Consider the following 24,398-nt stretch of genomic DNA (forward strand, 5'->3'; position numbering starts at 1 on the left):
CAAGTAGGATTAGCTTTAGGTATAGAAGGGGTATCGGATGTGGTAAAAGTAGGATCATCCCTAGGTGTAGAAAGGGCAATAGGCGTTACATATTATATGTATACTCGTTGTCAGTAAGTTCTGCAACGTTACTTGAGATTTTCGCCCTTCCATACAACAATTGGTTTTTGGGTTTTGCAAAATTAGGTTTTCTTTTATCAATATAACTCTATACAGATTCTTGTTTTTAAAAATTTTTACTGTCGACAGTCTCATTTAGAAAACATGTTTTGATATTTTGTCGTGCCAGTACCGGTCCAAAGTTACCGGATGTGATGGTCCATATGTCGCACAACCGGAATCAACATGGTGATAACCTTATTGATAACCTTGTAGATATTTTACAACTTTTAGCATTGATTTTGCCCAATTATGGGAATTCTCGCGCATGCGCAGTAGCGCGATCCTTTCTAATACATGCGTAGATGATCGTGTATAACCACCCAGGGAGAAATGTAAGATCGGATATAGACATCTATCAGACGTCGGAGCAGTCTAGTCTAAAATAATGTCTAGAAATATTTAAATTAGATGCAATGTGATTTTGTGTTATTTGTGTTTTTTCATACATAATGTACACAATAGTGGTGAATTATTAATGAAAAATTCTTTTTAAACTGCAAGTTACTTCTCGACATCTAATAGACATCTAATAGACCTATAGATAAACTTCTATTGACGCAGTGAGTAATAAAATGATCGAATCGATGTCTTTTGATGCATTTAACATCAATTTGATGTCGATTTGAATGAAAATGATAGATTTTGATGTTAAATGCGCATAAGCGCTATAAAACAAATTAACGGAGGTAATTTACACAGCTATACGCTAATTTACACATTTATTATATGATATATTATAATTTTTTGAACGTATCGATTGGCTGCAAAATAGAAATATTAATTCTTGATCTTCTTATAGTAGTTTTCTATTCTGCAATTATAATCAAGACTAAACAACATATGAGAACACGCCAATGTGGGTCACAATCTTATATTTTTCTGAAAATCGTGAATCTATATATACCGCTTCTTTCCACATTGGTTCTACACGCCGATTTCTTTTTTGGACATAACGCAGTTTTCTTACACGTGGAATTATTATCGTCAGCAAATTCACGTATTCGAAGCGATAAACGATTTTTTGTAATTATATTAAAAATGCTACATATTAACATTTTTCTGATGCTACATTTAGCATTCAATACCCCCCTTTTCTCGTGCTGTAAATTATTCTTATTGCAAAAAATATTACCTCAGCCAGGATTCGAACCTAGGCTGGGACCTCCTCAATCCGTGACGGGCGTCTTAGCGTTATGTCCGAAAAAGAAATCGACGCGTAGAACCAATGTGGAAAGAAACGGTATATACAGGGTGGTCCATTTTAATCGACAATCGGAAATATTTCGTCAGGTAAGCCAGATGGAGAAAAATGTTTCAGACAAAAGTTGTATGGTTTCGAGGGGGCCATAAGACGGTACCATTGGTTTGACCTTGAAGAATTATTTGAAGGTCACATAAAGGTCACACCAATTTTTTTAAATGGCATCCCCTATTTTTTATTACATATTCTTGTAGCTAACCTCGAGAGCTTTCCAAAACACTATAATAAAGTATTTTTTTATTAAGAACTTCTTGAGTTATTAAGGTTTGAAAGTTCCAATATTTTGACGTAAATTACAAAATATCTTATAAAATATTCATTTTTTTATCATCTTACCTTAATACTTTTTTGAACAGAATAATGATACAAATCAACTGGTGTAAAGAAAACAAACAATTTTGTAATTTTGTAACAAGCAATTTAAAAAAAATTTTTTTTTGCTTTTGGTACCGTCTTATGGCCCCCTCGAAACCATACAACTTTTGTCTGAAACATTTTTCTCCATCTGGCTTACCTGACGAAATATTTCCGATTGTCGATTAAAATGGACCACCCTGTAGATTCACGACTTCCAGAAAAATATAAGATTTACCAGTTGGGCTACCTACATCTTGCCTTGTGACCCACATTGGCGTGTCCTCATATGTTGTTTACCATAGTTTTAGATAGGCGTCTTACTTGATAGTTTTTATTATACATATAATCAAGACGTTCACAAATTGGGATTGGCTGATGCCGTCAGAGAACATAATTAATGTTAGATTTCTTCAGCCAAAAAACAGGCAGATGTTTATTTTGTCTTCAGTTTCTAAATTTGATTAATTTTATTATTAACGTTAATAGTATCTTAATAAAAACGATCATATCTTATATCTCCGCGTCACTTCTAACTATGAAAGAAAATGTTCTAATTAAAAAGTAATTAATGTAATTATTTGCTCCAACGTATAAAAGTATTTACGCATTATCCGTCAACACTGCGAATTTTTCCATGTCATACCGACTTTGCACTAATACACGTACAAAAATCCTGTGATTGGTTATAATAAAAACATGTCGGATGCGCAGTACGGATCGGCGCGAACGTGAAACAAAAGAGCGAGTGGGCATACTGGTTATACTGTGCCCAGGGAGAAACGTGAAGTCGAATAGACGTATAATAGATGTCTATTCGATACGTCTAAAGTAGATCGAATTTCGCATCTAAATAGATGTCGATTTGACTCTTTTTAGACGCGTCTAATAGACGTCTTATAGACACGTCTACAACGTCTTGTGTAAACGGACAGGCTCCTGCTTACTGGATAGGGAATCACCACGCAGTTAGAAGTGACGCGGAGATATAAGATATGATCGTTTTTATTAAGATACTATTAACGTTAATAATAAAATAAATAAAATTTAGAAACTGAAGACAAAATAAACATCTGCCTGTTTTTTGGCTGAAGAAATCTAACATTAATTATGTTCTCTGACGACATCAGCCAATCCCAATTTTTTTGCACGTCTTGATTATATGTATACAGTGGTGTCTTTACAATTAAAATCAGTGTTACAAGTTATTTCTCTCGCCCGGTTATCCGCTCATCAACTTCCATCCTACAATATCTTGTTCCTTAGTGCCCAATTTACAGGTCCATCTGTTTTTACGCATAAAAGCATATTGACATCGCCTTCGGGCTGACTTTGCTTTCGCCTTCGGGCTGACTTTGGTTTCGCCTTCGGACTGACTTTGCCTTCGCCTTCGGGCTGACATAGGTCTTGCCTTCGGGCAGACCAAGATTCGCCGCAAGGCTGACGTCGTTCGCCAAAGGACGGGCTTGCTCCCTCCAAAATGGCCGACATGCGGTTTCGCCTAATGGCTGACACTAGAGTTTAGAGTTAGACAGATATTCATCTGTCGGCGACTACCGCTAAGGTTGTCTTGACAACCACGCTAATCTCTGTCGATATGCTTTGCTGCCCTTCCTTTCTTTTTTAGGTCACTGTATTCAGAAGAACGGAATTAGGTATATGAAATCTCGATAATCTTGCCACAACATCAGAGCGCAACGTTCCAGAGTGAAAATAGAGATCCCCGCCGGTAAAACGAGTGCAAGACATTACAACACAGGACAGAACATATACCTGAACGCAACAACATGTTGGTTACTGGTGTATTACAATGGCACATTGCACTGTTTATTGTGTGCATAAAATTTAGTACATTGTGTTTTGCACACAAATTAAAATTGATTAACAGTGCTACTGAAACAGTGCCCGCTTACACCGTAGCAGGAAAATATGATTTCCTCAAATCGACAACGTGCGGAGAACAATTAAAAATTTTCCGAGATGCTGTCGATCAACGGATACTATGGAGCTTAAAAGGTACGAAGGAAGTCAAATTCTTCATCATAATTCTATTGCTATTTAGTATTCGGTTTCTTTAGTGTCCGGTCTCAATCTTGTGTTCGGCTAGGGCTGATTGGAGAAAAAGTTATTTTTATTTAATAATACAATATAATTTACTAAGAAATAAGTTTTATTAATATAATATAATATGACACACTACATGACAGACATATCTTCGCAACCAGAAGCAATATTATTTGGAATACATACTTTTAGGTGGTATTTGATAAATGTACACGACGTTTTCCTTGTTTTATCCTCAAAAATGTTCATACCACCCAAAAGTATGTATTTCAAATAACGTTACTTCTGGTTGCGAAGACATGTCTGTCATGTAGTGTGTCATGTTATGTAATATTAATAAAACTTATTTCTTGGTGAATTATATTTTAAAATTTTTTTCATTTTTATTTAATAAAACCAGTTTTATTAAATAAAAATGACTCTTTCCACAGATAATATGCAAATTCGTGAAATAAAAATTTGTTTAGGATTCATATAGCATTAATATTTATACACAAAAAATATTACCATAAAAAAATGGAAAAACTGGTCTCGAACTCGAGCATTCTAGTCGCTCGACTTACTGGCACAATCACGCTGCTAACTTGAAAAATATGTTATCGACTCGATAGATTACATACGTGGCTCATTTAAAAATAATTCAATTCATTTCGGCGCCGTGCTATAGGCCACGCATCGCTTCACTTCTCACTATCAGATGCCTATCGAGTCCGACCTACCGCTTTCCTCGCGTCTATTCGCTCAAACGTTTTATAGAATTACTCGATAACTATTGCAAATTTTACAAAATATAATACTTTTCTGTTCAGCCGTTCTATCTGTATACGAGCGGATGGACACCTTATTCATAACATCCTTTATATGCGTATACATATATGTATGTACATACATATGTATGTATGTATGTATGTATGCTAGGACCAGTATTCATAGTCAGATCTTATACTCAAGACCATCGTGAATTTATCTAAAGATGCTGTATGGAACATTTCATTGGCTACGGAGTATCTAAAGATGATCTTAAAACAGTCTTGAATATAAAATCTAATTATGAATTCTGGTCCTAGTGTATATACGAATGTTCATATGTACACGGAAAAAAATGATGTTTCAATAACAGTGTAATTGAAACTACAAAATTCGTGATATCATCTTAAAAAATAACTTTTTTTAATAAAAAAGGTTTAAAAAGATGCCAAGTATAAACGTCATCCAATCAAAAATTATATAATTTAATTATTTGGATAACTTTTATTTAAGAAAAATTTTAATTTTCTCCCTCCCTCCAAAGTATCTTCTCTACAAAAGTAATGATATCATCAAATGGCGCCAACTAAACTGAATATTTATAAAAACTAGGTACATTATTATTTTTTATATTAAAATGTTATAGTCAAACAATCGAGCATAAAATTTTATCGGAAGAAATAAAGGAAATAATATTAATAAGACAAATTTTTAATACTTATTCCATAACAGTTTAATGCAAATAAATTTAATACAAATAAATATTTTATTAAAAGATCGCCTTTTCTAATTTAATTGTGGGATACATATCGATCCTGATTCATGACATCATTGTTTATTAAAAAAACTTGGCGCTGCTAAACCAAATGTTAATTGCGCTCTTCCTCTTTCCTTACAAAAGTGTTAAACTCTTTCTTTCTTTTGTACATACGTGTGCTATATTATCACACGTGTGTATCCCATAACTAAATTAGAAAAGGCGATTTTAATAAAATATTTATTTGTATTAAATTTATTTGCATTAAATTTTTATGGAATAAGTATTAAAAATTTGTCTCATTAATATTATTATTTCCTTTATTTCTTCCGATAAAACTTCATGCTCAATTGTTTGACTATAATTACCATATTCAGAAGAAATTCTGATAATGCAAGATATACAAAGATTATTTCTCACTTTTATCTATACGCTTAATGAAAATATTAAGTGACTAGCAACAAATAAAAGTTGGTATATCCTTAGTTTGTGTAAATAAAAAGGTTCAAATTTTTATGTTTCAGTGTTAGAGTCAAGCGGCAGATTTAAACCAGGGTTCCTCTACGGAAACAATTATTGGTTAGGAAGTCGTAGTCAGTGCATCGATACAATGAATACGAATCCTCTACAGATTTTAGAACAAAAAATGTTAAATAACATTCTGTATCATGATCCGCAAAGATTTCCGCCTTTTAAAATAAATTATTTTGCCGCTCATATTAGACACAACAGTACTCTACAATATCACACATATGTAAATAACGAGGTAAGTTTATAAAATTTCTATAAAACGAAATACGACACGAAAAACATAAAATACGATCAAGAGATTCCATTGAAATATTAGGTTTAATAATGAAACGTAATATCATTTCATATTTAATATTTAAATATATAGAAAGGTTGATTTCAGGATGTGATTACGCTCGGACTCTGTTTACCAGCATCATGCACTATACAAAACTTAAATTCCATATTGGAAAGTGTACTTCATGATAGAAGTATCTTCATCGATGATCTCAATTCAACTAACTTACAGCTGATCCGGATAAAAGATTTCAAAAAAGATAATAAATCGCTATCCTATGGTGCATTAGGTTTCTTCAGGTACGTCATAAAAAAACGTGAAAATTATTTCACTCATATAATAACAATTTTACAAACATTAACAACATATGTAAATATTATACATGATTTTTATATTAGTTATGTAAAAGTGTAAAAATTAATAAAGAATTATTCTATTTGCAGTGTAGTTTTAATAGTTTTTCTTATGGCAATAATCGGAACAGTATACGATATTATTTGGTATCAAAAGCTGGCAAAAGGAAATGAGAGAACTAATACTAACCGCAGTAAGTATCACTTCCGAAACTTTTAGAAAAATTTCTATTTGAAGTTTTTAAAAGACCACATACAATTTCGATATATGTATTATAGCTTTTACTTCCTACAAAACAGATTCTATATCGAAATTATTTAAATAATTAAAAAAAATAATAATAATTAATAATTAATAATTTAAAATATTAGATAATTGCAAAAATAATGGTACATAATTCATTAATTAATTAATTATGTGCCATTATTTTTGCAATTATCTAATATTTTAAATTATTAATAATCAGCAATACAATTTTTGCGTACTATTATATATTATGTGTATGCATGTACACCACTTATAGAGATTTTCTTTATTCAATATTAATAATTCTTACTTAAAGCATTAAAATTTTTTTCTTAATCATAAAAATTTTTAATTATGACGATCAGGTCGAAACTACATGTCCCAGCAAGTAGAAATAATTTTCAATTTACCTTTGTATCCGGAGAATAACATGGGAAAAATATTAAGATGTTTCTCCGTATACAGCAATACAAAAAACATATTTAATACAAAATTAGAAGCCGGTACAATACCAGTCATTCATGGCTTAAAAGTTTTAAGCATGTATGGCTTAATCGTGTTCCACACCCTATATTTTTCGTGGGATACTCTCGGTAAGTAATTTAAACTGTATCTGTAAAATAAATTTCTCTGGTGTTTTTTACACTCATAACATAGATTGTTGATGTTCACAGACAATAAAGCAGAAGTATGGAGATTCCTTGAGGATCATATGTATTTAATGGACATCGTAGTTCTAGGAGTCGAAGTATTCTTTTTGTCAAGTGGCTGTTTTATAACGTATTCATATTTGCGACAACAACCGAGCGCAAAAAAGGAGCTTCAAAATTACAGACAGAAGATAATATATCTTCTCACACATACAACAAAAAGATTTATAAGGTATGTTATCGTGATTATTGCAGACAGCAATAAAAGCAATTCGATAATAAATAATAGTATCCAGTAAAGAGGTAAAAGATAATAATAAATAGTTCTTCGATAGTGTATAGTACATTTCATCTGGCATGCCGTGAATAGCGTTAAAGTGGCAATTATTTCACGAACACAATAACACTATGACAGATATTAACAATAAATGTGATTAGTGGAAAGATGTGAAAATATTATAAATAATTTTTATCTTAATTTTTTGAAAATATGAAAAATCAAGAAAGAAATGTTTGCAGAGTTCCGCGCTTTGGTATTTTCTCTTATTATTGTACGCACCGAAATAATTTTTTATTTTCCACACATTTATAATAAAATTTTGTTAAGGTTGACGCCGGCTTACATGATAGTGATTGGACTATCACAATTAAGTTCTGATTGGTTCGATAAGACATCGCAATTTTACATGTATGAGAGGTCGCACGAAACTTGTCCAAAGCACTTGTGGATAAATCTTTTGTACATAAATAATCTTTTTCCTTTTAATGACATGGTACGTACATATTTGGATCAGCTAAAAATTATGTTTAGAGGCGCATAAAAGTTTCATTCTACATATAATTTTTACTACAGTGCCTGAGTTGGAGCTGGTATCTAGCTAATGATATGCAATATTACATACTCGCTACCATGCTGTTGATTTTTTCGACTGTGTAAGTTAATCGAATACGGATGATTTTATAACTAGTACTTTGTGTATATGTTAATAAATATATATTATAAATTTCAGATACTTTTACGGTGCTGTTACGATATTGAGTGTACTTTTAATAGGCTCTGCTATTCTTAGCGGTTATATTTCATACGTTCACAAATATACTCTGATGTAAGTTATCAAAATAATATGTTTATTATGAAATTAATTAAGAGGACCATTTTCTCACTGTTGCAGGTTAACTGAACTTGCTGAACTTATGCATGTGATATATACACCACCATGGATGAGAATAAATCCATATATTATTGGAATGATTGTAGGTTACGTTTTAGCAAAATTGAACAATACTTTGGTCTTGAAAAGGGTAAAATATTAATTTTACTTTTATTGTATATACAGATCTGTATCAATCGACTATATGTCATAGCATAAATAAAAATGTATTATAATAATTTTACATATGTATATTTCAGAAAATTATAATGTTGTGTTGGTTGCTTGCTAGTGTTTGCATTATTGGTGTATTATTTGTGTTTTACAAGCGACGCCCATCCGTTCTGGCTAGTGCTATTTATGTAGCACTACACAAAATAATTTTGGCTATAGGTATAGCATGGATTGTAATAGCGTGTTCCACTAACCACGGAGGTCTGTTTCTTTTTATTAGTATACATTCTTATTAAATTGTTACACTTTTAAGATAATAGTGATATTTTATATTTTAAGTTTTGTCATCGTTTCAAAACATGTCATTTTATTTATTGTATGCTCGGTTTTGTTCTAGGAATCGTTAATCAGTTACTATCGTTCAAAGGCTGGATCCCTTTCAGTAGGCTCACGTACTGTGCTTATCTTTTAAATCCAATCGTTATACGGTCAATAAATTTCTACAGCGATACTTCAACGCATTTTGAATGTCTGTCTTTGGTAAGTATACGGATACAACAAATCCAAAATAAATAGAAAATTTACCAATTTTGTTAAATATTTGTTCCCAGGTTATTTTGAGTGTGGCATATACGGCAATCATTTATTGTTGTTCTTACATACTGTCTGTGACGGTGGAGATACCCTGTATCTTGTTAATGAGAGAGTATGCTCCCTGGCGTAAGAACATATTACAATAAGTGTTCAAATTAAGAGCCAAAAGCTACAATGACGTCACATTTCGAACACTTTGTAATATTTTCTTACGCCATGGAGCATTTAAATCTTCCCCGGGTATCTCATTTGATTATGCTCAGTTTGGTATTCTAGCTTAAGAGACATCGTATAAGCGCTTTAAGCGTGTAAACGTTCAAATGGAACGCACCCGTAGTTGCGCCGCACGAAATCGTCACAATTAATACCATTATATATTCTCTCGCTGAAAATATAACTACTGTTGCCATCTTTTGCATACAGCTTGGTACTTTTGTACCTTTTGTAGTTATTGATCTCGACAGAAACAGCATAACCCAGCCAATAGCACGTCATCAGTTTCCTTAATTGTTTTATCTTCTATTTTTTAAAAGCGAAGAATGTAAAAAGTTTGTGTACGTCACCAAAATTAAAACTCAAGAAAATGTATTACTAGCTATTTAGCCATTTCGACAGACATTCATTTATGAATATTTCAAAAATGTTCTTGTTCCATTCTTATGCAAAGATAATTATCGTGTATGTACAGGTGGCATTATAAACATTTTTGCACGCGTGACTTCGCACACATGTCGAAGGTATATATGCACATCCTGAGTATTCGCATTAATTATACGTTAAAGAAACATTATTATACACGTGGTATCAATTATCACAATAAGTATTGTTATACTTATGTATAATATGTGTATACGTATATGTATATATGTCATGGTTGGGGAGTAACGCGTTACTTGTAACGACGTTACCATTACATTACTTTTGTTTAGTAACGAATTGGTAACGGCGTTACATTTTTTTCTGTAACTGTAACGGTAACGTAGTTACTTTTTTAAGTAACGGTAACGAATATAACAGTTATTTTTACCATTACTTTTCATATTCATTGTTTATAAATCTGTTATATACTTTATGAATCGATCTTCAAGTTTTAATACTGTATATGTTATAAGACTTATAAGTTATAAAATTTATAAAACTTTAGGCACTAGTGTGCAAGTATGCGATATACCCCATACAGCACACATGTATTAAAAGATATCTTTAATACGTCTTTAAGATGTCTTTTAGATATGTATGTCTAAAAGACGACTTAAAGATGTTTTAAAGATGTCTTTTAGACACGCGTGCTGTATGGAAGGATACAGCGACAATAGCGATAATCTTATCCAAACAATTCTATAATCAAAATCCTATAATAATCTTTGTAGTTGCATTTTAAGAACAAATTTATTTCTTCTGAGATGAAACCTTTTATTGGTTTGATGAAACCTTAAGTACAAAAAAACAACCAAAAGATTTGGTCATGAAAGCGATAGAGAAGAGATGGCCACACATCTTGACAGATATTAAATTTAATCTTCAGCAGTTCCTATATTAGAATAGAATAGAATAGAATGTTTATTCCCTTTCGGGCATTGTACATTGGCGCTTTTTTCAAGGAGCGTTCCCCCAACCCTTTACAACCTTACATATTATATATTATACATATGTATTTTTACGTTATAATTATTGTAAAAAAGTGTAAATATAATATTCTAAGGCAGCTTATGTGTCCGTGATGTGTTCAATATTGCAAGAAATGTTATAAAAAAGAAAAGTGTATAATAAAAGATCAATATAAATACACTCACATACAAGGGGTGGACAAAATAATGTGAACACCTTGCTAAATATTACACATTTGTTTATGTTGGGTCCCCTGCCAAGATATGAACGGTGCAGCGCGTGTATGTGGCGCACTTCATGTAGTAATTGTTCTAGTTTATATTTCAATATACTACTCGCTTTGTTCTACAACGGTGTTAACAATCGGATGGTGAAATGGGCGACCTGTCAGACTTTGAAAGAGGTCAAATCGTGGGTGTTCGGTTAGCAGGAGCATCTGCTGGCCCGTTTATTACCCTCAATGGCCGTATTACTACGAATGAATGTCTCGACATCCTCAATAATGAAGTTCTTACTGTGACCAGTATATTGCTGCCAAACACTGCCATATTCCAAGACAATAATTTATCCGTACACACGGCCAAAAAAGTTCAGTCTTGGTTCGAGGAGCAACGGAGTATTATCAAGCATCTTCCCTGGTCAGCACAATCGCCAAATTTCAACATCATCGAGCTGCTATAGGGAGTTTTGGAGCAGAGAGTGAGGAGCAGATTTCTACCTCCATGATCGTTGAGGCAATAGGTAGAGGTGTTAGTGGAAGAATGGGAAAACATCCCGTTGGATACTATCCGTACTCTACGAATCTATTCCACGACGAATTACAGCTGTCTTAAAAGCAAATGGTGGCCTTACACCTTATTAATTAACAAATATTGTCTGTTAGTCAGGTATTCACATTATTTTGTCCATCCCCAGTATTTGCAAAATTGTAAAATTTACAAATGTGTAATTATAAAATTATTTCGCATGTATAACTATAAAATTAATATCAGTCTACAGTGACGAAATTAATTCATTGATTAATTTGTCACTAAAACGTCAAGTAATTATCTGAGAATGAATGAAATCTTGACACGCCCAATAAGATCAAAACTGTTATGGCAAATATCCCTCTATGTACTTTCCTTTCGTCCCCACCAGACTGAAATAATAAAATACTTATTCGCATTATCATCTTTTCAAATCACTTACCTAAGATTCTGTACTTACAATGACATAATAGTTACACCTATCGCCTTGACAGCAAGAGGAACACTTCCAGTCTTGATACCAGATATGAGTGCAATCGGGCATATTATTGCGCTGTAGTCTCTCACACTCCCTTTTAGTAGCACATCTCTTAGATACGTAATATTGTTTCTTAGCACCCTGGGACCAATAGGGTGTACCTATAATCATCAAGCTTATTATCCCTATGTAATATCGTATTGCCACTATATATGATATCATGTATAGAGTGTCGGTTTATCAGTCAGGTATATCTAATCTAATAAATACAATTTTTTAATTGGGTTATCTATTTTCAACTGAAATATCGTATTTCCACTTGACAACAAAATGCTCAGGTTAACTCCCACCACTGCCCAAGAGATATCGGTATCGATACGATATGGTTTAATTAAATATGTTTTTATCGCAATAAAGAGCAATAATAAATATCATTAATAAAGAGCGATTATGAGAAATAATTATTGACTCAAACTGGAAGGTTGATACACGCTCGAAATGCGCACGCGCACATAACCTCAAAGAATCAAACGCAAAGAATGTGAGCCGAATAAACGTTTTCTCACTGCCCCATTTAACCTCCGTGAGGCAAACATCCTGTCCCTGTTCGCAGGTTTTGATGGTGTTCAGGCATTTATGTCGGTTGCCTTCCTGATCCGTGCAAACGTAACATTCCAGGGCGTGGCCTACGGACAAAAATACCATTAGGAGAATTAAAAGGAGTGCAATTTCGGGATTCCGATCACTTACCGAGAGATGCGCAGAAGATAACAATTAGCGCGAAATGCAACTTGAGATTCGACATTCCAATAGAGAGGCACGGACACGAGATTACGAGGGAGAGAACTTATCACAAAACGATTGAGTCTAACTTCAAAACGCAGCTGACAGTGCTGACACATGCACGCCAGTGACGGATAGTCGTGGAACGGTCGCCCCGTACAGAGAACTTCGTGATCTGCCAAGGTCTCGAATCTTCGTATTGATTCTACGGCACTTTATTAGAAAATAATTAAACATAATTAAACAATGTAGTGGTCTAATTGATTGAGACGCCCGCCTAGAGTGTAGGGAGGTCCAGGTTCAAACCCTGGCTGAGGTAATATTTTTCGCAATGAATTTCTTTAATTATTAGAATTTGCCAGCCATTGGTCATCATGCAATTTTTCAAAATTGTTTAATCAATTACTGGCATTAAATAATTCTTTACGTTGTAATTAAATTTAATTAAAGTTTTTCTACATTGAGAGTTTTAACGTGTTAAATACAAAAAAAAGTGTTACCTGAATGGTAGATAACTTATGGTGTACATACTCTTCCTCTTGCCCAAAAATAGAACATTAGTAGGCTATATATTGTAAAATTATTATTATTTCCTCTTCACTTATAGTAGGCAACATTAAAAAAATAGCGCGTATTCTCAAGAATTTCCTTCAATTTGTCCATGTGCATAATACAGTTATGTGCGCGCGTGTGCGTGTGCGCACAGAAAAAGAAGAATATTCTTCTTTTGAAAATATGTTTAGTTTCAACGTGAATCTTGAAATAAGATTATATTGTGTTAAACAAAGAAAAACTTACTTGAATGAAGCAATTTTACATAATTCAATAAAAAATATATACTTATTATTTAAGAATAATTTTCTTGAATGGAAAAGAAACAATATTCGATAGAAAATAACATATTGTCGAAGATTATAACGATTAAAGTGATTTTATTATCACAATAATTATATATATTCTTGAAGTGACAATTGTAGTATTTAAATAATACTGTAATATTGTTGGAATGTAAGATTATTAAATGCTTTTAAGAAGTTTATAGATTGTTGCGTATATACAAAACAATGAACGCGTTAATTTGAATATATAAGAGTTGATCTTACACGTATTTTCAGTGTGTGCGCGCGCAGGTGTGTGTGTGTGTGTGTGTGTGCGTGTGCGTGTGTGCGTGCGTGCGTGTGTGCGTGTGCGTGCGCGTGTGCGTGTGCGCGCGCTTGTGTTCCATTCTACATTCAATTTATAAACATATTTTAACTAAAACGTTTCTTTCATACTTTAATCTTTAAATAAAAGAACTGCATACCTTGTAAAATGATTGAATACACTCTTTGAAAATAAGATTTTTCCCGAAAATTTCATTATTTTTAGCGCTAGGAACGTACCTGAACGATACATTCTGCAGTTATAAGTAATGCGTATACGAACTTGATATTGTTTTCACAAATACTACTATTCGCTTTATTCTGCTTATCACTGGACAAGATATCGGTTATCCTCTACACACTTATGATAATACGATTACCATCATAAAGAAGATACGTTCCCAAGCCTTCCTCTTTAGTTCGTTCCTGCAAGCTTGAGGAAGATGGTCACACACGCCAAATGACAACGAATCAAATTTAACTATACTCAATTTCTATTTTTACCTTTAATATCGACAAAATCAAAGGACCAGAAGAAGAACATCTCCTTTGGATGATTTATGTCAAGATTTACACGTGAGTTTTATTATTGGATGTCATTGCTGCCGGTCGCATCTCCGACGATTTCCAACAGCAACGAATAATATATTCAGCACGAAGTAGGTAGTTTCTCTGTTCAAACGCGCGTGCACACGCACACTCGCACTCACACACTCACACACACACACACACACACACACACACGCGCGCGCGCGCGATATATGTGTATAATAATATTCGACTAGCACTACTATAAATCTTTTTCGAATGTGAATAGAATAATCTATCGAATATAACGTGTCAGTATGATCACAGGTTTCACATAAGATAAGTGTATTACACAATAAACAATGTGCAATACATAAACTCGATAAATATTCAAAAATAATTTTTAACAAATATTCCAAAGACATTCTCGACGAATATTCTAAAAACGTTCTTCTTTGTTATGAATATACGATTTCTAATTGTAGTAATTTATATATATTTATAGAATATTCGATTCTCTTTCTCTCCGAATATTCTAAAATTAAGAATATGTGCACCCCAGAAGAATATTCATAAAACTATGTGTGCTATCTGGGTATAGCGCAGAAATGTATTAAAAAGAGGGAAAGAGCATCTTTAAAAATAATAACATTATTTCAATCTTTCAGAGGTGGGTACCAATAACGACTGTTGTCGATAATTATGTAAATTATGTATTCTTCTTATTCTTAGCTGTTCAATTTCGAGCATTATGATATCCATATATCTATGTGTTAGATATATGGGACCTACAATTTAACGCCGATTCAAAAGGTTGTATTCAATATTGCAGACTAAGCAATAGAACGGCAAATCAACTTGTTTAAATATTTACATTAAACACACACCTTTACGTCGATTTGTACACGATGGATTATTGATAAATCGTTTCCCACCTCAGCCCAAAATCCGCTTTCCATCTCCAAGCCCCAAATCGTCGACGTCTGTCCGACGGACAATTGCATTTTCTTTGATAATTAAATTTAAGGAGTGCAATTTTATCGCTCTACATTGTAGTGCTCTTCTTCGACCGTTCTTTGTTTGTTCTTTTCTTGAAATGAATAGAAGAAAAATAAACGATAAACTGTAACTATGAATGCAGCTAATTTTAGTTAAAGAATATCGATGTATATTGATAACATAAAAATCGCGTTGCATTCTCATTACTTTCATTCTATTTATCATTTAATGCTTTAATTAAGTTTTGCTACTAAAGATATTTACATTAATTATGTGTAACGACAATATATGGCTAAATAAATTTTTCTTCGAATCAAAATCCGCTAGATTCCAAATGTATGATTGTATAACCAAATCTAATACCACCCAAAACTAGAACCGTACGAATGAATTCGAGAAACGAGATTAGAAAACTTTCAATTTGCTTCTTGGAAATGTTTAAGTCAACTGAGAGAGAAGATGGGTGTTTACATTTGCAATGAAGTATCGATGGTTAGCCGTAATATATATAGACAGAAGTTTACTTGTAGAAATGCTCTTCTACTAACATGCGAGACAATTCGGCCAATTAAGTGACAAGAAGTGTTGAAGAAGAAGCGCCGGCGCCGTCACGTGATTTATATAAGGCATTTTAATTAACTCTCTTTATTCGTTGAACAGTCGCGCGTTGACTGTCCGACAGACAGTTGGTGAAATTTGTTCTTAACGTCTTCACATTTACTCGTAAAAAAATGGATTTTTCATTGACAAAACTCATCGTAGTAAGTAGCCCATTATTTTGCCAATTGTTTTGGCCGCATGTACATACATCGCTTTATGAATCGCTTTAACGAGTCGCATAAAAATATCGTTACTAAGCGAGAAGGCATATCTGGAACGATATACATAAATAAATTAGGAGAAGAATAATTTTTCTTATTCGTGGAATTAATTTATATTTTTATTAATAAGTTAATCGGTAGATGCTATCGTATCGGTATTGAATAATTTCAACTTCGATCTTTCCTTCGAAATTCTAAGTTCGTCGAAAAATAAATTATAAAATTCCCCAAATCTCTGTGCTGACTGACTTACAAATATTTTCGATGTTTAAATTAATTACTAATCGTACGTGTATGTTATTTTCTAGCTGTATAAAATGAAGTGGACATTACGCAGCTTATATGAGGCAGTTAGTCGCAGAAAAGTAGTGGATACTAGTCAGGAGGGTACATTAGCGAGGGTCTTGTCGACTCTCGATCTCACAGCTTTAGGAATTGGCTCTACTCTGGGAGTAGGTGTATACGTTCTGGCAGGATCCGTCGCGAAATGCCAGGCTGGACCTGCCGTGATCATTTCATTCGCTATCGCTGCAATAGCATCGATGTTCGCTGGTACGCATTTAGATTATATTTACGCGTGAAAGGTCGGCGAACATGATCGATTTTCCTTCTTTATGATACATTTGATTAAAACATAATTTTGAACACATCTCCAACAAATTTTCTCTTTCTGAAAAAAAACACGTATTTTCAAGAAACTTCGAAATTAAATAATATTTAATAACGAATGTATGTGTGGTCCGCATTCCAGTCCTCTTACTGCTGCCTGAGCAGATCTCATTCTCAGCGGTGGAAATAATGCAAATTTTACAGAATGTCATATGAAAATCGTTGACCTTGTTTTAAAGCGCGATGATTGAGATAAAGTGTTCTATTCGAGAATGCCATTGCCATATCTGGGATTTAAGAATTCCTGAGAAAGAAATTAATCGATCTGATAAATTAATCGATAATTTTAAGATAACGTTCACGATTAGTCATTTCGCATACTTGATAAGTAATGATTTATTATGTTATTGACTACTAATAAACGTACATTAACATCATAAACATTTCTTTATTCAAGTGGTATTGGTAAACCTCTTTAATATATTTGTAAAAATAAATTCGGATATAGTAACATATATCTACCGATTTATATTACATTAATTAAAAAGAATTATAATGCCCGCGTCTGTTATTAACAGAATATCTTTAAAACTGTCATATTTGTCAATTATACTTTTCAATTTAATTTTGTGTGCGCGTGTGTGTGTGTGTGTGTGTGTGCGTGTGCGTGTGCGTGTACGTGTGGGTGTGCGTGTGCGTGTGCGTGTTTTTTTCTAGTTATTTTTTAACGCGCTGTATCAGGCATGACAAAGAATAGCATGACGTAGAAGACATAGAAGACATGGAAAATTAATTAATTTATTTGTATTATTCACCAAATAAAACGTTGATAAAAACGAAAAAGAGGTGAACACAGTTGTAATGATCGCAAAATCGAATGTATAGGCGAGAGAGGGGGTCTGTCTCTCCCCCGTCAAAGTCGTGAAAATTTTATACATATACCTAAACTATTAAGATGACTATAAGATCTCCATCCTTTAAAATCTTTTGCCTCCCTCCTCCTTAAAGCTTTCATAAAAAAATTATTTTTATAATAATTTTGTTGATTGCTGTAAAAACAAACTAGAGTTTTCGTTAAGTAATTTAAACGAATCCTACTTGTATTTCTAAATTTTGTGATATCTTCTTCTCAGGTCTTTGTTACGCCGAATTTGGTGCACGAGTTCCTCGTGCCGGATCGGCGTATATTTACAGCTATGTGACAATGGGTGAATTCGTGGCATTTCTCATGGGTTGGACCCTGATTCTGGAATATGTGATCGGTTCTGCCAGCGTAGTACGCGCTCTCAGCACTTACGTTGACGTACTCTTTAACAACACTATGAGAAACTCCTTGGAATCAGTGATGCCTATGAATGTCAGTAGTCTGTCCTCATATCCGGATTTTTTTGCACTTGGCGTCACTCTGATATTCTCAGGTGATGAAAGAATTTTTTAATTGCCAACCAGCCTAATCAAATCTCGCGGACTTTAATGCATAAAATACTTCTGATGAAAAAGATTTAAAATGCATATTTGCGTATATCTATAACACATGCGTATAAATTCTGCACTATTAATTCATTAGCTCGATACATTGCTTGATAATAATAAAAACAAGTGAAACAATATACAATTCTCTTCTTAGGCGCTCTTGCTTTTGGAGCCAGTGAATCCTCAATGGTGAATAATATATTCACTCTGGTGAATCTGTCTGTTGTACTTTTCGTCATAATTGCCGGTTCTTTGAAAGGTAAAAGGCTCTTTCAAACTCATTTTCTTAAATATCAAGTTAATAAGTCAACTAAAAGTAAAATATATTATTTATATATTATCAATTTATGAGAATAATTATACTATTGATTTTAATATATTTTAAAAAGAGTCGATTATTATAGTACATATGTATAATATTTATAAATTTATAAGTTAAGATGTAACAATCAAATTTACATCAATTTACAGCTGACATTAATAAAATAACTAATAAAATTTGTACGATTTGTAGCTGACTTTAATAACTGGAAAACGGAACCCGTTTGCTCCGACTGCAGTGACTGTTCTACTTGCTTGGACTGCAAAGAAGGGCAAGGGGGATTCATGCCTTACGGTGTATCAGGCATTATAACAGGAGCGGCTACATGCTTTTATGGATTCATCGGCTTTGATTGCGTGGCCACCACGGGAGAAGAAGCCAAGAATCCACAGCGGTCCATTCCCATAGCAATTATCGTATCGCTAACAATCGTCTTTTTCGCGTACTTTGGCGTTTCCGTAGTGCTTACCACCGTGCTACCGTTCTATGAACAAGATGCCAGAGCACCGTTTCCGCACATGTTTAACGTGATAGGATGGGATTGGGCCAAGTGGTTCGTGACAGTCGGAGCGATTAGCGGACTGTGCGCCAGGTAATTCTTTAGAAAAAGAATAGATGTTTTTAATAAATCAAATGATTCTCACATAATTCTATAACTAACTGGGTCCTATATTTTGAAACGCTATTCTAGTATTCTGCCAAATGCAATAAATAGAGTACTTTGCTTTTCACTAGTTCGTGAATGCAACATTTGTAAATGTAAATGTGACGTTTCGATAAAATCTCACTTAATTCACAAACATATTTCAAGAATTTTGTATTAACTTAAATCTTAGGAGGTGTCTACGCGTTTTTCTATTTCGAATCTTTATATGAATCTATAATTCGGGTTCTAATCAACATTTTTAGACCGCATTTGGTACTTAAAAATAAAAAAATTATTCTTTTCGAAAATTTAGTCACTGATGAAGTGGAATGTTCAAAAATATCTGTATAAAAGTTATAAGTTGAAGTAAAGAAAAATAAATAATAAGATATCTGCTGCTTCCTCATAGAGGAAGCTTTGTTTTTATTTAAATTTTTAAAATTTTTCTTTGCCGGCGTATTTAGAATGTTTCAAAAACGTCGAAATTTTGACTAATAAGTATTCAAATAATAGTTGAAGTTGAGTTAATCTTTTTACTCTTAAATATTAATTGGAATCTAAAAATTTCGACTAAAAATCGAGTTACATGGAATTAAAACAGAAAAGCGGGCAGGGTCCTTCTAGAACTTAATCTATATTTTATGAAAGGCTCGCGTTTATTGAAATGGGGACAAACAATATTTCTCTTTATCGATTAATTACTTCAGTCTGCTAGGTTCGATGTTTCCATTACCGCGTGTGATTTACGCCATGGCCTCAGATGGACTGATCTTTAGATGGATGGGCAACATAAACTCGCGATTTCACACTCCGATCATGGGTACGCTTTCTGCTGGGCTACTTACAGGTTCGTAATTATTAATTGTTATACCAAACAATTACGAACTGCTTAATTTTATAATTACTTAATAACATATTACAGGTGTTTTAGCGACAATATTTGAACTTCAACCATTAGTCAACATGATGAGTATCTGCACATTGCTTACATACTCGATTGTTGCATCTTGTGTTCTTATCTTACGGTAAAGAATTTGTATTTATAATTTTGTTTAAGCATTGAGTGCGCAGTTTTGCATATGCAAAGAGATTTTTTGATGTTCCGTGTACTTTGCCTTAGAAAGTTCGAAATAAAAAACACAGTTATGAACATCTATGTATAAAGAACTTTCTCTGGCTCTTGTCATCTGTTTCTCTTTTAGAGAGAAAGCCTCTGTGCTTTGTTGGCTCTTTCCGTTCTGGGGAAGTTCAAATGAGTAAAATTGAATTTATTAAATATTTTTTCCAGATTCCTTAAGCAGTCATTAGTTATTTTAAAAAATTTCAGGCTACTATGAAAGTTACACATTTAAGGATTACGTATAGTGTTATATTTTGAGCTTTTAAAATATTAAGTGAACTGAAATTAAAACACATTGAACAGCTTAATCATATATTGATGAAATCTCCTCTTCGTCGATAACAAATACATCTTTATCTGTCGTAGATATGAGGAAAGCGAAGCGTATGAAAAAAAGGGCGATCATAATCCTCGGTCTTTCGTATTTATCGCAAAACAACTGGTAAGAGCAAACAAATTAAAGCACTCTACGAAACTCACAGCGCAAATTGTTACCGCACTTGTTTGCTGCTATGGTAAGACTTGTCATAATTTTCAACTTGGATCAACAAACGTTGGTCCTCTCGAGATGTTTCATATATATTGACAATTTCTTTTGCAGTCGTCTTTTGTATCTGTACGGCCATTTTGTTATCAATGTATGTAACAGAAATCAGCGCAGGAAAAGCAACTGTTATAGTACCACTCATAATTTTAATCGTTGCACTCATAACCACTCTCGTTTTCATTTATTTTCAACCAAGCTCCGACAAGAAACTCTCATTCTCGGTATGATATATGTTTTTAATTGTTTGTCATGTTTTGTTAATATTTTGTTAACTCGTAACTTTCAACATTAATATGCATAAGAATGTTCATATCTTTCGTTCATTTCTTTTATTATTGAATACTATTAATTAACATATTAAATATATCAAATTCTTTAGTTTCAATTAATCTTATCGCTGATATAATATTTGTAAATTCTTTTAATTGTTTTTTAATATATATATGTATAGTATGTTAGAGAATTATCATTTCAAGTAATTTTGAAATATTGCTTATGTTAGGTACCGCTAGTGCCAGTCTTGCCGGGATTCAGTATTCTTATTAATATTTATCTTATGTTTACGCTGGATGAAGATACATGGATAAAGTTCGCTGTATGGATGGTAATTGGTGAGTGCATTACGAGAATGTATTTATAAGTATATCGATACAAATAATGAGCGTGTTAATTGTACTATCGCAGGCTTGGGAATATATTTCTTGTACGGAATATGGCACAGTAATATCCGGCAAAAAAAATCGCTGCCAAAACCACCTGACCATGGCAAAGATGAGGATAATCTCTTTACACCTATCAGATAATAAATTAAAACAGACTTTATAATATCTACTGTATCTTGCTATATTTTTATTTATTAATTTGACTTATTAGATAAACTTTTCTAAAGTAATTTCGTATTTTATTTATAATATATTTCTTAGACATATTCATTATGGTTTAATAAAATTGTAAAGCAGAAAATATCATAAACCTATTTATTGCTCTTTTCACATTAGTTTGAGAATATCACACCGATGCAGAAGACATAATAAAACTTTTAGTACTTTTGTATCAGCCGAGGGTGGGTAATAAGCACACGTCATAATAAAAATAACATAAGGTGATTCACTTTAATTATTTCTCAGATTTATATATCTAGAAGATATTAGGACCGTATTTCGAACGGGGTCGATCTACTAGATAGGTACATACCATATTACCATGATACATACACTAACACATACATACATACTAACTCAATATCAATCGGGATTTAGGAATAGTTATTCTTGCGAGACAGCATTGTAATGTACGATATCTGAATGGAAACAAGACTGTGATAATAGAAAATGTATAGTAGTAGTATTCATAGATCTTAAAAGAGCGTTTGAAACTGTTGATCGTAAAATACTATTGAGAAAACTTGAGAAATACGGAGTACAAAAAACAGTACTAAAATGGTTTGAAAACTATCTGAGAAATAGGAAATAACAAGTCAAATATAATAATATATTATCTAATGAAATTGAATGCAATGTAGGAGCTCCACAGGGAACAGTATTAGGACCATTACTGTTAAATATATAAATAAATGATATTATTAAAATAGTTAAGAAATGTAATATAAGACTTTTTGCAGATGATATGATTTAAAAAAGCGCATAAATTTTTTACGTGTCACTCTTTTAACACTATGTAGTGCTTGACACTTTACACGTAAATTTGAATACGGATTCGATTCTAAATAAAGCTGAAAAGTAAATTTATAGTGATAGGAATGTCGATTTTAGTGTACTTTTCCGGTACAATATAATGTTGACTGAAAAAATTAATTCATGCCGAAACAGAATGAGTTCGTGAGTCTGTGGCAGCAAATTCATAATGTCTTATATGTATGTCTCGGTAGTCAGTAGATTTTTAATGGCGAGGTCAATTTTTAAAATTTCCGAGCAGCAACCGTACGTTAGCGGAGCTGGAAGAAAACTTTCTTTAATTTTCCCTTTGCTTGTTCTTTTAATTTTTTTTAAACTAATAAAGAAATAATTTGTGAAAGTCTGCAAAACAATATGCATTCTCGGGATTTTGTGATACCTTCACGAGAACAATATAGAAAAACCTAGCGTTACGCATCGTTACGATTGTTATACGGTTTAGCAATGTATTCGAGGGGCTCATGTCCATTTGATTATAACCATCGCACGAATAACGGTGTTACGTGTCACTAGATTACGCGAATAGACGTTTATTCGAAAATATTTATTAATTAAATTCTTTATAATTATTCTTACGGAAAGCCAGAACGGTAGAGAGCTTCTCTATTCAATTTAATCCGCTTGAAGTACTCGTGAACGGTGGTATATCTTTTATCCAGATAGCCACGTATTATACGGTATATCAGACGATGCTTGTTTAAATTAAATTATACTGTTTCCATAATATTATATTTTATTTTTAACATAAAATTTTGTGAAGAGAAACTATTTTTCCTTTATGTATTGTAATTGGATAAAACATAAATAATTTTTCAACATAAATATTAAAGCAGTGATAAAACCTATACCGATATTAACGGTACAACGTCAATTTAAAATAAAAAGTAATTTTTCACTCACTGATACGACTCGCAACAGCACAGTTGTACATCGTCAACTAGGTATACATGTTAAACTGTAACAATACAAATATGCATATGATTATAGACTAATCATGTAAAAACCTTTCCAGGATCAATTGAGAAGCATTAATCTGATTCCAGACACCATTAAACCCACATTTAGACGACCGAATTCAGGCGATTCGATTGGATCATTAACGGATAAGAAGTCTTGCGGGTCTTGCGCGAACGAAGGCAAAGACGTGGTCGATCGTAGAGAAACCTATGCTGGTATTCCCGTCAACACCTCGAAACCGACGTCCTATTCACCGCAGCTGCAACAGCAGATCAGATACACTCAGAATGGGTACACGCAATATGTGCAGTCGGTATATCCGCAGACGCAGGCGTCCCATCCAAGAAATCAAATAATTCCTTTGTCGCAAACGCAAAAGCCAGCTAGTCCTTATCCGACGCAAATGAATGGACAATACATTCAAAACGGAATGCAACAAGCAAAAATATTACCTCAGAAAAACGGTTATGGGCCGTATTATCAGCAGCAATTGCATAATCAGTTGGAGCAGCAGCATAATCAAATGAACAAGCAGGCGACCGTTCAGCCGCAGCAGAATACTCTGAATACTCAAAGAATTCCGTCTCACAATGCCAGCCC

At 33.1% G+C, this 24,398-nt stretch overlaps 3 protein-coding genes across 7 annotated transcripts; 2 read left to right on the forward strand and 1 right to left on the reverse strand.

Moving 5' to 3' along the window:
• Positions 1-392: 392 nt before the first annotated feature.
• Positions 393-11,108, forward strand: LOC105557498 (nose resistant to fluoxetine protein 6-like). Its single transcript, XM_012004747.1, has 14 exons — positions 393-848; positions 3,405-3,793; positions 5,870-6,111; positions 6,259-6,452; positions 6,597-6,700; positions 7,119-7,346; positions 7,428-7,635; positions 8,011-8,176; positions 8,257-8,336; positions 8,414-8,509; positions 8,576-8,705; positions 8,815-8,989; positions 9,126-9,268; positions 9,340-11,108. Exons 2-14 carry the CDS (start codon positions 3,565-3,567, stop codon positions 9,466-9,468), a joined length of 2,124 nt encoding a protein of 707 aa, XP_011860137.1. The 5' UTR covers positions 393-848; positions 3,405-3,564; the 3' UTR covers positions 9,469-11,108.
• Positions 10,862-13,066, reverse strand: LOC105557497 (phospholipase A2 inhibitor and Ly6/PLAUR domain-containing protein). Its single transcript, XM_012004746.1, has 4 exons — positions 12,908-13,066; positions 12,724-12,843; positions 12,140-12,318; positions 10,862-12,071 (listed from the first exon to the last, which is right to left on the reverse strand). The coding sequence occupies exons 1-4, from the start codon at positions 12,960-12,962 to the stop codon at positions 11,961-11,963; spliced, it is 465 nt and encodes a 154-aa protein (XP_011860136.1). The 5' UTR covers positions 12,963-13,066; the 3' UTR covers positions 10,862-11,960.
• Positions 13,067-14,440: 1,374 nt separating this feature from the next.
• LOC105557499 (high affinity cationic amino acid transporter 1) lies at positions 14,441-22,211 on the forward strand. Of its 5 annotated transcripts, none has more exons than XM_012004749.1 (11): positions 14,441-14,658; positions 16,739-16,982; positions 18,173-18,457; positions 18,667-18,771; positions 19,027-19,426; positions 20,188-20,327; positions 20,403-20,505; positions 20,967-21,115; positions 21,202-21,368; positions 21,650-21,758; positions 21,832-22,198. In XM_012004749.1, exons 2-11 carry the CDS (start codon positions 16,748-16,750, stop codon positions 21,948-21,950), a joined length of 1,812 nt encoding a protein of 603 aa, XP_011860139.1. In that variant the 5' UTR covers positions 14,441-14,658; positions 16,739-16,747; the 3' UTR covers positions 21,951-22,198. The 5 variants fall into 5 exon arrangements, 4 of the variants coding, with proteins under 4 accessions (XP_011860139.1, XP_011860140.1, XP_011860141.1 ...); XM_012004750.1 differs by lacking the exon at positions 14,441-14,658 and adding an exon at positions 14,662-14,741 and having other exon boundaries at positions 21,832-22,199; XM_012004748.1 differs by lacking the exon at positions 14,441-14,658 and adding an exon at positions 16,286-16,370 and having other exon boundaries at positions 21,832-22,200.
• Positions 22,212-24,398: the final 2,187 nt, after the last annotated feature.

This window comes from Vollenhovia emeryi, unplaced genomic scaffold (assembly GCF_000949405.1).
Source record: "Vollenhovia emeryi isolate VEMERY1.0 unplaced genomic scaffold, V.emery_V1.0 DF939468.1, whole genome shotgun sequence".
Classification (NCBI taxonomy): Eukaryota; Metazoa; Arthropoda; class Insecta; order Hymenoptera; family Formicidae; genus Vollenhovia; species Vollenhovia emeryi.

Coding starts and splice junctions, on each gene's coding strand:
- LOC105557498 (XM_012004747.1), top strand. CDS start 3,565: ATGTTGGTTACTGGTGTATTACAATGGCACATTGCACTGTTTATTGTG. Junction 7,636..8,010: donor ACAACAAAAAGATTTATAAG/GTATGTTATCGT, acceptor AATTTTGTTAAG/GTTGACGCCGGCTTACATGA. Junction 8,177..8,256: donor TTTTTCCTTTTAATGACATG/GTACGTACATAT, acceptor TTTTTACTACAG/TGCCTGAGTTGGAGCTGGTA.
- LOC105557497 (XM_012004746.1), bottom strand. CDS start 12,962: ATGTCGAATCTCAAGTTGCATTTCGCGCTAATTGTTATCTTCTGCGCA. Junction 12,844..12,907: donor TATCTTCTGCGCATCTCTCG/GTAAGTGATCGG, acceptor TTTTGTCCGTAG/GCCACGCCCTGGAATGTTAC. Junction 12,319..12,723: donor CACGGAGGTTAAATGGGGCA/GTGAGAAAACGT, acceptor TGATGATTATAG/GTACACCCTATTGGTCCCAG.
- LOC105557499 (XM_012004748.1), top strand. CDS start 16,341: ATGGATTTTTCATTGACAAAACTCATCGTA. Junction 16,371..16,738: donor CATTGACAAAACTCATCGTA/GTAAGTAGCCCA, acceptor GTTATTTTCTAG/CTGTATAAAATGAAGTGGAC. Junction 18,772..19,026: donor AATTGCCGGTTCTTTGAAAG/GTAAAAGGCTCT, acceptor TACGATTTGTAG/CTGACTTTAATAACTGGAAA.